The sequence below is a fragment of the Scyliorhinus torazame genome, chromosome 12, assembly GCF_047496885.1.
Source record: "Scyliorhinus torazame isolate Kashiwa2021f chromosome 12, sScyTor2.1, whole genome shotgun sequence".
In the NCBI taxonomy this organism is placed as follows: Eukaryota; Metazoa; Chordata; class Chondrichthyes; order Carcharhiniformes; family Scyliorhinidae; genus Scyliorhinus; species Scyliorhinus torazame.
In genome coordinates, this window is record NC_092718.1 from 171,615,394 (window position 1) to 171,627,471 (window position 12,078).

The 12,078-nt window shown below is 50.2% G+C and overlaps 1 protein-coding gene across 3 annotated transcripts in view; it reads left to right on the plus strand.

The window, feature by feature from the left end:
• The window catches only part of LOC140386741 (BICD family-like cargo adapter 1), a 75,980-nt gene that overhangs the window by 28,057 nt on the left and 35,845 nt on the right, over window positions 1-12,078 (plus strand). For 2 of the 3 annotated variants that reach the window (XM_072469381.1, XM_072469379.1), the window contains exon 3: window positions 8,916-9,032. The exons of the other annotated variant lie outside the window; for it this stretch is intronic. In XM_072469381.1, the coding sequence (XP_072325482.1) occupies window positions 8,916-9,032 (117 nt within the window). The remainder of the gene's footprint in view (window positions 1-8,915; window positions 9,033-12,078) is intronic. 3 annotated transcript variants of the gene reach the window in all.

Genomic DNA, 12,078 nt, shown 5'->3' on the forward strand with positions numbered 1-12,078 from the left:
ATAGTGGGACCGGTCTTGACAAGGGTTTTAATGAGGCAAGGGACAGAGGGACCCTGCCACCGACGTTGTCGCAAGCCACCATCTCGCTGATACTGAAGCGGGACAAGGACCCGGAATCCTGCAGGTCATACAGGCCAATCTCCCTGATCAATGTGGATGCCAAGTTCCTGGCCAAGGTCCTGGCAATTAGAATTGAGGACTGCGTACCGGAGGTGATTGGGGACGATCAGACAGGGTTTGTGAAAGGCAGGCAGCTGACAGCTAACTTGAGAAGATTGCTTAATGTGATCATGATGGTGGAGGTAGTGGTGGTAATGGACGCTGAGAAGGCCTTCGATCGGGTGGAGTGGGGCTATTTGTGGGAGGTGCTTGGACGGTTTGGGTTCGGGAAGGGACTAGTTAATTGGGTCAGACTATTGTACCAGGCCCCAAAAGCTAGCGTTAGGACAAACAGGATAATGTCAGATTATTTCAGACTACGCCGCGGGACCAGACAGGGGTGCCCACTCTCCCCATTGCTGTTCGCGCTGGCCATAGAACCGTTGGCGATTGCGCTGAGAGCTGCGAAGGGGTGGGAGGGAATGACTAGGGGGGGCGTGGAACATAGGGTCTCTCTCTATGTGGACGACCTGCTCCTGTACGTGTCGGACCCACTGGCCAGGATGGAAAATATACTGGAAACATTGAGGAAGTTCGGCCGGTTTTCAGGGTACAAATTAAATATGGCCAAGAGTGAGATGTTTGTGGTGCAAGCAAGGGGCCAGGAGAATAGACTGAAGGAGTTGCCCTTTAGGCTGGTGGAGGAAAGTTTCCGGTACTTGGGGATACAGGTGGCACGAGACTGGGGCAGGTTGCATAAGTTAAATTTGACTAGGGTGGTGGAACAAATGAAGAGGGAGTTTCGGAGATGGGATGCACTCCCGTTGTCACAGGCGGGGAGGGTGCAGACTGTAAAGATGACAATCCTCCCTAGATTTCTGTTCATCTTCCAGTGCCTCCCGATCTTTATCCCACGGTCCTTCTTCAACAGAACTGGCAAAATCACCATGAGCTTTGTCTGGGCGGGAAAATCCCCGCGGGTGAAGAAGGCGATGCTTGAAAGGAGCCGCAGCGAGGGGGGACTGGCATTGACGAGTCTGATCAACTACTACTGGGCGGCTAACATAGCCATGATGAGGAAGTGGATGGTGGGTACGGGGTCTATCTGGGAGCGAGTGGAGGCGGCTTCATGCAGGGGCACCAGTTTGGCAGCCCTGGTCACGGCTCCCCTACCGCTGTCGCCGGCCAGGTACTCCACCAGCCCGGTAGTGGGGGCGGACCTGCGGATATGGGGCCAGTGGAGGAGGCATGTAGGGGGGGTGGGTGCGTCGGTCTGGGCTCCAATATGTGATAACCATCGATTCGCTCCCGGGAACATGGATGGAGGGTTTCAAACATGGCGGCGGGCGGGGGTGGGCGATATGTTCCTGGAGGGGAGCTTTGCGAGTTTGAGGGGATTGGAGGAGAAATTTGGCCTGGTAAGGGGAAATGACTTTAGGTACTTACAGATGCGGGACTTTGTACGCAGACAGGTCCCATCCTTCCCACGCCTCCGCCAATAGGGATCCAGGACAGAATAGTCTCTAGAGGAGAAGGAGGAGAGGGTAGAGTCTTGGATATCTACAAGGTGCTTATGAAGGGGGAAGAGTCCCAGAAGGAGGAACTGAAACTCAAATGGGAGGAGGGGTTTGGTTGGGAGATGGAGGACGGGCGGTGGGTGGAAGCTCTGAGTAGGGTAAACTCAACTGCACCATGTGCCAGGCTCGGCCTGATTCAATTTAAGGTCGTTCACCGGGCCCACATGACGGTAACTCGGATGAGCAAATTCTTTGGGGTAGAGGACAAGTGCGCTAGATGCGCGGGAGGACCAGCGAACCATGTTCACATGTTTTGGGCATGTCCTAAGCTTAGGGGGTACTGGGAGGGATTTGCGGGGATCATGTCCCGGGTGCTGAAAACAAGGGTGGTGATGAGTCCAGGGGTGGCAATTTTCGGGGTTTCAGAAGACCCGGGAGTCCAGGGGGAGAAAGAGGCCGATGTTCTGGCCTCTGCTTCCCTGATAGCCCGGCGGCGAATACTGCTGGCATGGAGGGACTCAAAACCCCCGAAGACCGAACTATGGCTTTCAGACATGTCAAGTTTTCTGGGTATGGAAAAAATTAAGTTCGCCTTGAGGGGATCTGTACTGGGGTTCGTCCGAAGGTGGCAACCATTCATCGACTTCTTCGCGGGAGGGCGAACGTCAGCAGAGGGGAGGGGGATTAGAGTAGAGTAGGAGGGATAAATGCGGGTAGTGTCTAGGGGAGAGGAGCGGGCATGTGCAGTATGGTTTGATTGAAGTATTGGTTTTATATTGATGTTTGCACATTTCTGTTATCTGTAACTGTTTACAATGCCAAAAAATACCTCAATAAAATTGTTTGTTAAAAAAAAACGAAATCGTGCAAGTCTGGGCGGCACAGTGGTGCAATAATTAGCACTGCTGCCTCACAACGCCGAGGACCTGGGTTCGATCCCGCCCCAGGTCACTGTCCATGTAGAGTTTGCACATTCTCCCCGTGTCTGTGTGGGTCTCACCCCCACATCCCAAAGATGTGTAGGATAGGTGGATTGGTCACGCTAAATTGCCCCTTAATTAGAAGAAGAAATGAATTGGGTCCTCTAAATTTTAAAAAAATTGTGAAAATCTTGGCTGCTGATGGAGGGAGAGGGGTTTCGCAAAGTGACCAACATCGCCATAGCTTACTGACAGTTGTGCCAATGGCCGGGAGGGGCTTCTGCCAGGGCCGGGGGGAGTAACGGGGGGTGGCCATGAGGTGGCCTGTGGGGTCGGGGTGCACGGGCACAGAACACCATTGCCGCAGTTGGAACGGCAGCCATGTAGCTGCGCATGTCGCTGACTGCCCACGGTGAACTCAGCCCCCTTAGGTGCCCTCTGGCCCCAGCTGACCCATCGCTGTATGGGCACGCTCCAGCACAACCAGTGCCATCTTGTTGGCTGGAATGAGTGTGCGTGGCGATTGCAATGTGTATGTGCGGCTGAAGTTTGTCAGCCTCCCGAGTGTAAATCACGGACCCGGTAACTTCCGCACCGTTTTTCATTGGAATCGATTGTATTCCACATGGTGCCGGTGCCAGCTCCTGCACAGTTGCTGAATCAGTTCAGATTCAGCGCCAGTTTTGCTGTTGTGAAAGTCCGCGAATCCTGCCGCGGTGTCAACACTTAGTCTCAGGAACGGAGAATCCAGCCCAGGATGATTGGAGCGGAAAATGGAAAAATGCCACAGTAGTCCAATAGGGGACTATTTTGAAGTTTAGGCAAAGGACAGGGAATTTATTTTGTATTCGAGTTTGCTACATCTGCTCTGAGAGTCTTCAATATGAAAAGAGGATGGTCGAAGAGTGGTTACTTCCCAAGCAAAATAATCTTCAGCTTAATAAGCACAGAGTCCTCACCAGCAGAAATCACCTGCAGAACTGTGATATAGGGCAGGCATTGTCAAACTCAGGGGCACGACCCGCAGGTGGGTCGCGGACGGGTGTCAGGAGGGTCACGGAGCCATCTGTCGCGGTGCTCCCGATCGTGCAAATCCACACGCAACAGCCGCAGCAGCCAGTTTTTAATAATGCCAGCTGTGAGCAGCCTTCAAAATGGCCAGCAACAGATTAAAACAATTTGGCCGCATTTTTCTTTGTATGGTTGCAGCCATTTTGTTTCAAGTTTGGGGGGGGGCCAAAGGGACCATTGGGGCCAAAGGGACCCAAAACCACTTCCTCCATTTTTGTCAGCAACAAACAAGGTCAGAGAAAATGGTGGGTCGCGAAGGTCGGCCCGCGTGGGCTGCAAAGGTCGGCCGGCGTGGACCGCAAAGGTCGGCCGGCGTGGGTCGCGAAGGTCGGCCGGCGTGGGTCGCGAAGGTTGGCCGGGTTGGGTCTCGAAGGTTGGCCGGTTGGTAAAAATGGGTCCCCGGATAAAAAGTTTGAAAAACACTGATATGGGGAAGGTAGCTGTAGAATTGTGCTATAGGACCTGGTCCCCATAGAGGTGGGATACAGGGGCAGATACCTTGTCGAGGTGTGCTATAGGGGCAGGCACCGATCGAGGTGTAATTATAGGGATAGATAAATGTGAAAATGTTGTTACGGGACAGATATTTCTTTAGCTGTGGTATTGGGGTCAGTATAAGGTGAGATGTGATATAAGAGTAGGTACCTATAGGTGGATACTATGTAAATATAAGCACAGTTGATGATCCTTTGAATGTAGATATAAAAGTACTGGCTGGGCCATGATGACAGAAACACCACACGATGAGGGAATATTACAGAACAGGATAAACTACTGATGAAATTGGAAATTGATGCCTTTCTTGGTGTTGGTCAGCCAGCTTTAAGCACATGCAGTTCAACTCTCTATTAGAGACTATCTATGTATATAAAACACACAGGTCTTTCCGTCCTGCTTCCCAGAAACCTCTCCCGTGGGTCTGCTCAGTACAGGACACACTGTCCCAGTGATAACAAAGAAAATCAGAGCAAACAGCTGGTTATATTGGGTGCTGTTGTTTTTTGAAATGGAACCGAGAGAGAGATATAACAATAACTTAAGCCCAATAGAAACCTTTGTGGTGAGTCATGAAACTGAGACACTGCCTGGGGAGATCAAAGTGCAGAACTGGGATTTTGCACAGAAACTGAGAAGAAATTACGCAGCAGGAAAGAAACCAATTCTATTCACAGCTACAGTGTTGTTTCCAATTTGATTCCTGTCGTGTTGGGTGCTCTGCTACACAGACGAACCAACACGGTTGCGGATGGTACAACTCAGTTTTATTACTAACAATATTTACAATGGTAAACTGGCTACTGTGGTTCGTTCATTACCCTTGAAACTGTGGACCTATCCCTAACACTATCTTGGATTGGCACTCAACACATGGTGGATGTCTGAGTGGCTTGCTGTGAGCTCTGTGCCCTGAGCTGTCTCCTGCTGGTATGGGCGGGAAGTGTTGTGTTCCCCGTTTTATAGTGTGTATGCTCTTGCCTGTGATTGGCTGTGGTGTTGTGTGTGTATTGATTGGTCCGTTGATCTGTCCATCAGTATGTATGTCTGTTTGCACCATGATGTTTACCTGAATATCATGACAATTCCCTGTTTGGTCACTTGATACAATCCATGTTTGGTCACTGGGTCCATTCTGTATTTGGTCACTGTATCTATTCTGTGTTTGGTCACTGTATCCATTCCATGTATGGTAGCTGTATCCATTCCATGTTTGGTCACTTATCCATTCCGTGTATCCATTCCATGTTTGGTCACTTATCCATTCCGTGTATCTATTCCGTGTTTGGTCACTGGGTCCATTCTGCACTTGGTCACTGTATCCATTAAGTGTTTAGTCACTGTATCCATTCCGTGTTTAGTGTCTGCATCCATTCCGTGTTTGGTCACTGGGTTCATTCTGCGCTTGGTCACTGTATCCATTACATGTTTAGTCACTGTATCCATTCCGTGTTTGGTCACTGTATCTATTCCGTGTTTGGTGACTGTATATATTCCGTGTTTGCTGACTGTATCCATTCCGTGTTTGGTCACTGTATCTATTCTGTGTTTGGTCACTGTATCCAATCCATGTTTGGTCACTGTATCCATTCCGTGTTTGGTCACTGTATCCATTCCGTGTATCCATTCTGTGTTTGGTCACTGGGTCCATTCTGCGCTTGGTTACTGTAACCATTCCGTGTATGGTGGCTGTATCCATTCCGTGATTGGTGGCTGTATCCATTCCATGTTTGGTGGCTGTATCCATTCCGTGATTGGTGGCTGTATCCATTCCATGTTTGATGGCTGTATCCATTCCGTGTATGATGGCTGTATCCATTTTGCGTTTGGTGGCTGTATCCATTCTATATTTGGTGGCTGTATCCATTCCGTGTTTCGTGGCTCTATTCATTCTGTGTTTGGTGGCTGTATCCATTCCGTATTTGGTGGCTGTATCCATTCCGTGTTTGGTGGCTGTATCCATTCCGTGTTTGGTCACTGTATCCATTCTGTGTTTGATAGCTGTATCCATTCCATGTTTGGTAGCTGTATCCATTCTGTGTTTGATAGCTGTATCCATTCCATGTTTGGTAGCTGTATCCATTCTGTGTTTGATGGCTGAATCCATTCCGTGTTTGGTGGCTGTAACCATTCCGTGTTTGATGGCTGTGTCCATTCCGTATTTCGTGGCTATATCCATTCCGTGTTTGATGGCTGTATCCATTCCGTGTTTGATGACTGCATCCATTCCATATTTGGTCACTGTATCCATTCCATGTTTGGTGGCAATATCTATTCCGTGTTTGGTCACTGTATCCATTCCGTATTTGGTCACCATATCCATTCCGTGTTTGGTTTCTGTACCCATTCCGTATTTGGTCACCGTATCCATTCCGTGTTTGGTCACTCTATCCATTCCGTGTTTGGTCACCGTATCCATTCCGTGTTTGGTCACTCTATCCATTCCGTGTTTGGTCACCGTATCCATTCCGTGTTTGGTCAACGTATCCATTCCGTGTTTGGTCACCGTATCCATTCCGTGTTTGGTCACTCTATCCATTCCGTGTTTGGTCACCGTATCCATTCCGTGTTTGGTCACCGTATCCATTCCGTGTTTGGTCACCGTATCCATTCCGTGTTTGGTCACCGTATCCATTCCGTGTTTGGTCACCGTATCCATTCCGTGTTTGGTCACCGTATCCATTCCGTGTTTGGTCACCGTATCCATTCCGTGTTTGGTCACCGTATCCATTCCGTGTTTGGTCACTCTATCCATTGCGTGTTTGGTCACCGTATCCATTCCGTGTTTGTTCACCGTATCCATTCCGTGTTTGGTCACCGTAGCCATTCCGTGTTTGGTCACCGTATCCATTCCGTGTTTGGTCACTCTATCCATTCTGTGTTTGGTCACTGTGTCCATTCCGTGTTTGGTCACTCTATCCATTCTGTGTTTGGTCACCGTATCCATTCCGTGTTTGGTCACTCTATCCATTCCGTGTTTGGTCACCGTATCCATTCTGTGTTTGGTCACCGTATCCATTCTGTGTTTGTTCACCGTATCCATTCCGTGTTTGGTCACCGTATCCATTCTGTGTTTGGTCACCGTATCCATTCTGTGTTTGGTCACCGTATCCATTCCATGTTTGGTCACTCTATCCGTTCCGTGTTTGGTCACCGTATCCATTCTGTGTTTGGTCACTGCATTCATTCCGTGTTTGGTTACTGGATCCATTCTGTGTTTGGTCACTGTATCCATTCCATGTTTGGTCACTGTGTCCATTCCGTGTTTTGTCACACTGTCCATTCCCTGTTTGGTTTCTGTACCCATTCCGTGTTTGGTCACTGTGTCCATTCCGTATTTTGTCACACTGTCCATTCTGTGTTTGGTCACTGTATCCATTCCATGTTTGGTCACTGTGTCCATTCCGTGTTTGTCACACTGTCCATTCCGTGTTTGGTTTCTGTACCCATTCCGTGTTTGGTCACTGTGTCCATTCCGTATTTTGTCACACTGTCCATTCTGTGTTTGGTCACTGTATTCATTCCGTGTTTGGTCACTGTGTCCATTCCGTGTTTTGTCACACTGTCCATTCCGTGTTTGGTCACTGTATCCATTCCGTGTTTGGTCAAGATTTCCATTCTATGTTTGGTCACTATATCCATTCCATGTTTGGCCACTGTATCCATTCCGTGTTTGGTCAAGATATCCATTCCGTGTTTGGTCACTATATCCATTTCATGTTTGGTCACTGTATCCATTTCGTGTTTAGTGGCTGTCCATTCCATGGGTGATCGCTGTGTCCATTCCGTGTTTGGTCACCATATCCATTCCGTGTTTACTCACTGTATCCATTCCGTGTTTGGGCACTGTATCCATTCCGTGTTTGGTCACCGTATCTATTCCATGTTTGGTCACTCTATCCATTCCATGCTTGGTCACCGTATCCATTCCATGTTTGGTCACCGTATCCATTCCGTGTTTGTTCACTCTATTCATTCCATGTTTGGTCACTCTATCCATTCCATGTTTGGTCACCGTATCCATTCCGTGTTTGGTCACCGTATCCATTCCGTGTTTGGTCACTCTATCCATTCCGTGTTTGGTCGCTGTATTGATTCCATGTTTGGCTACTGTGTCCATTTCCTATTTGGTGGCTGCATCCATTCCATGTTTGTTTACCTTTTTTTCCATTTTCTCTCTCTCTCCTGAATGTGCTGATTCATGCTGAGTAAGGTTTTTCTCTTGCTAGGAACATCCTGAAGGTCCTGATCCACCAGAAGTGTCTTCACAGTAAGCATTAGCAGGCCTGGGTGCACAGCCAACACTGTACACCATGGCCTAGTCATTATGCAATAGTACCAAAATTACTCTTTCCAGTAAGAGCCGTTTAGTCTTGATCCAGCATTCTGGTAACTTTTTCAGACTATAAAGAGTCTTTTAAGAGTGCTGAGCTTAGTTGAGATGCTTCAATTGCTATTTAATTGAAATCAGTTAACTTAGGTCAGGGATTGGGCCTGAGATCTTCACTCTGCGTGGCTCAATATTACACAAGACAGTGCCTTTAAACACCTGTCATCGGGCAACTCCATTCCATTAACTTTTATAGACTTTAATATTGCTTGTGGACAGCCATGGACACAGTAGCAGGAAATGTGAGCTCGACGCATGTACCAAAGGCTGTGAATGTCATGAACAACATTCATAATCTATTTGAATCTCCTTTAAAGAATTTTTTTGCATGAAATGAAACTGTGATGATTTTGAGAATTGTGTAAGAAGGAGTGGATGTAATTGATATACACACCTGCGTAACTAATTTATCTCTTTATCCAGGCAGCAAAAGTGGAGCAGACCCTCAATCACGAGATCCATACTTTGAGGGACAGATTCATGGGAAAGGAATTTCTATGGAATGAGAATGCAACAAGGGTAGAGAGCCTCCACACTGAGGTGTGTATGAAACTTGAGTCGGAACCTGTAGTCAAGGCAGGCACAGAGCCTGTAGTTCAGGCGGATACAGAGCTTAAAGTCTAGGCCGGTACAGAGTTGGCAGTCCAGGCGGGTACAGAACCTGTAGTCTAGGCGGGTACAGAACCTGTAGTCTAGGCGGGTACAGAACCTGTAGTCCAGGTGGGTACAGAGCCTGTAGTCTAGGCGGGTACAAAGCCTGCAGTCCAGGTGGGTACAGGGCCTGTAGTCCAGGTGGGTACAGAGCCTGTAGTCCAGGCAGGTACAGAGCCTGTCGTCTGGGCAGGTAAAGAGCCTGTAGTCCAGGCGGATATAGTGCCTGTAGTCCAGGCAGGTACAGAGCCTGTAGTCCAGGTGGGTAAAGAGCTGGTAGTCCAGGTGGGTACGAAGCCTGTAATCCAGGAGGGTACAGAGCCTGTAGTCCAGACGGGTACAGAGCCTATAATCCAGGTAGTTACAGAGCCTGTAGTCCAGGTAGGTACAGAGCCTGTAGTCCAGGTAGGTACAGAGCCTATAGTCCAGGTAGGTACAGAGCCTGTAGTCGAGGTAGGTACAGAGCTTATAGTCCCGACGGGTACAGAGCCTATAGTCCAGGTGGGTACAGAGTCTGTAGTCAAGGCGGGTACAGAGCCTGTAGTCCAGCCGGGTACAGAGCCTGTAGTCTAGGCGGATACAGAGCCTGTAGTGCAGGCGGGTAAAGAGCCTGTAGTCCAGGTGGGTACAGAGCCTGTAGTCCAGATGGGTACAGAGCCTGTAGTCCAGATGGGTACAGAGCCGATAGTCCAGGCGGGTACAGAGCCTATAGTCCAGGTGGGTATAGAGCCTGTATTCCAGGTGGGTACAGAGCCTGTAGTCCAGATTGGTAGAGAGCCTATATCCCAGGCGGGTACAGAGCCTATAGTCCAGGCGGGCACAGAGCCTGTAGTCCAGGTGAGTACAGAGCCTGTAGTCTAGGTGGGTATAGAGCCTGTATTCCAGGTGGGTACAGAGCCTGTAGTCCAGATTGGTAGAGAGCCTATATCCCAGGCGGGTACAGAGCCTATAGTCCAGGCGGGCACAGAGCCTGTAGTCCAGGTGAGTACAGAGCCTGTAGTCTAGGTGGGTATAGAGCCTGTAGTCCAGGCGGGCACAGAGCCTATAGTCCAGGCGGGCACAGAGCCTGTAGTCCAGATGACTCCAGAGCCTATAGTCCAGGCGGGCACAGAGCCTGTAGTCCAGGCGGGTACAGAGCCTGTAGTCGAGGCGGGTATAGAGCCTGTAGTCCAGGTGAGTACAGAGCATGTGGTCCAGGTGGCTACTGAGCCTGTAGTCCAGGTGGGTACAGAGCCTGTAGTCCAGTTGGGTACAGAACTGGTACTCCAGGCGGGTACAGAACATGTAGTCTAGGCGGGTACAGAACCTGTAGTCTAGGCGGGGACAGAGCTGGTAGTCCAAGCGGGTACAGAGCCTGTCATCTGGGCGGGTACGGAGCCTGTAGTGCAGGCGGGTATAGAGCCTATAGTCCAGACGGGTACAGAGCCTGTAGTCCAGGTGGATACAGAACCCGTAGTCCAGGTGGGTACAGAGCCTGTAGTCCAGACGGGTACAGAGCCTGTAGCCCAGGCGGGTACAGAGCCAATAATCCAGGTAGTTACAGAGCCTGTAGTCCAGGTAGGTACAGAGCCTGTAGTCCAGGTAGGTACAGAGACTATAGTCCAGGTAGGCAAAGAGCCTATAGTCCAGGTAGGTACAGAGCCAATAGTCCAGGTAGGTACAGAGCCTGTAGTCGAGGTAGGTACAGAGCCTATAGTCCCGACGGGTACAGAGTCTGTAGTCCAAGTGGGTACAGAGCCTGTAGTCCGGCCGGGTACAGAGCCTGTAGTCTAGGCGGATACAGAGCCTGTAGTTCAGGCGGGTAAAGAGCCTGTAGTCCAGGTGGCTACAGAGCCTGTAGTCCAGATGGGTACAGAGCCTGTAGTACAGATGGGTACAGAGCCGATAGTCCAGGCAGGTACAGAGCCTGTAGTCCAGGTGGGTACAGAGCCTGTAGTCCAGGCGGGTACAGAGCCTATAATCCAGGTAGTTACAGAGCCTGTAGTCCAGGTAGGTACAGAGCCTGTAGTCCAGGTAGGTACAGAGCCGATAGTCCAGGTAGGCACAGAGCCTATAGTCCAGGTAGGTACAGAGCCTATAGTCCAGGTAGGTACAGAGCCTGTAGTCGAGGTAGGTACAGAGCCTATAGTCCCGACAGGTACAGAGCCTATAGTCCAGGTGGGTACAGAGTCTGTAGTCAAGGCGGGTACAGAGCCTGTAGTCCAGCCGGGTACTGAGCCTGTAGTCCAGGTGAGTACAGAGCCTATAGTCCAGGCGGGCACAGAGCCTATAGTCCAGGCGGGCACAGAGCCTGTAGTCCAGGTGAGTACAGAGCCTATAGTCCAGGCGGGCACAGAGCCTGTAGTCCAGGCGGGTACAGAGCCTGTAGTCTAGGCGGGTATAGAGCCTGTAGTCCAGGTGAGTACAGAGCATGTGGTCCAGGTGGGTACAGAGCCTGTAGCCCAGGTGGGTACAGAGCCTGTAGTCCAGGTGGGTACAGAGACTGTAGTCAAGTTGGGTACAGAACTGGTACTCCAGGCGGGTACAGAACCTGTAGTCCAGGCGGGTACGGAACCTGTAGTCCAGGTGGGTACAGAGGCTGTAGTCCAGGCAGGTAAAGAGCCTGTAGTCCAGGTGGGTACAGAGCCTGTAGTCCAGATGGGTACAGAGCCTGTAGTCCAGATGGGTACAGAGGGTGTAGTCCAGGCAGGTACAAAGCCTGCAGTACAGGCGGGTACAGAGCCTGTAGACCTGTAGTACCAGCTCTTTACCCAAGTGGACAACAGGCTCTGTACCCGCCTGGACTACAGGCTCTATACCCGCCTGTACTACATGCTCTGTACCCGCCCAGATGACAGGCTCTGTACCCGCCTGGACTTCCAGCTCTGTCCCCACCTAGACTACAGGTTCTGTACCCGACTGGACTACCAGCTCTTTACCCGGCTGGACTACAGGC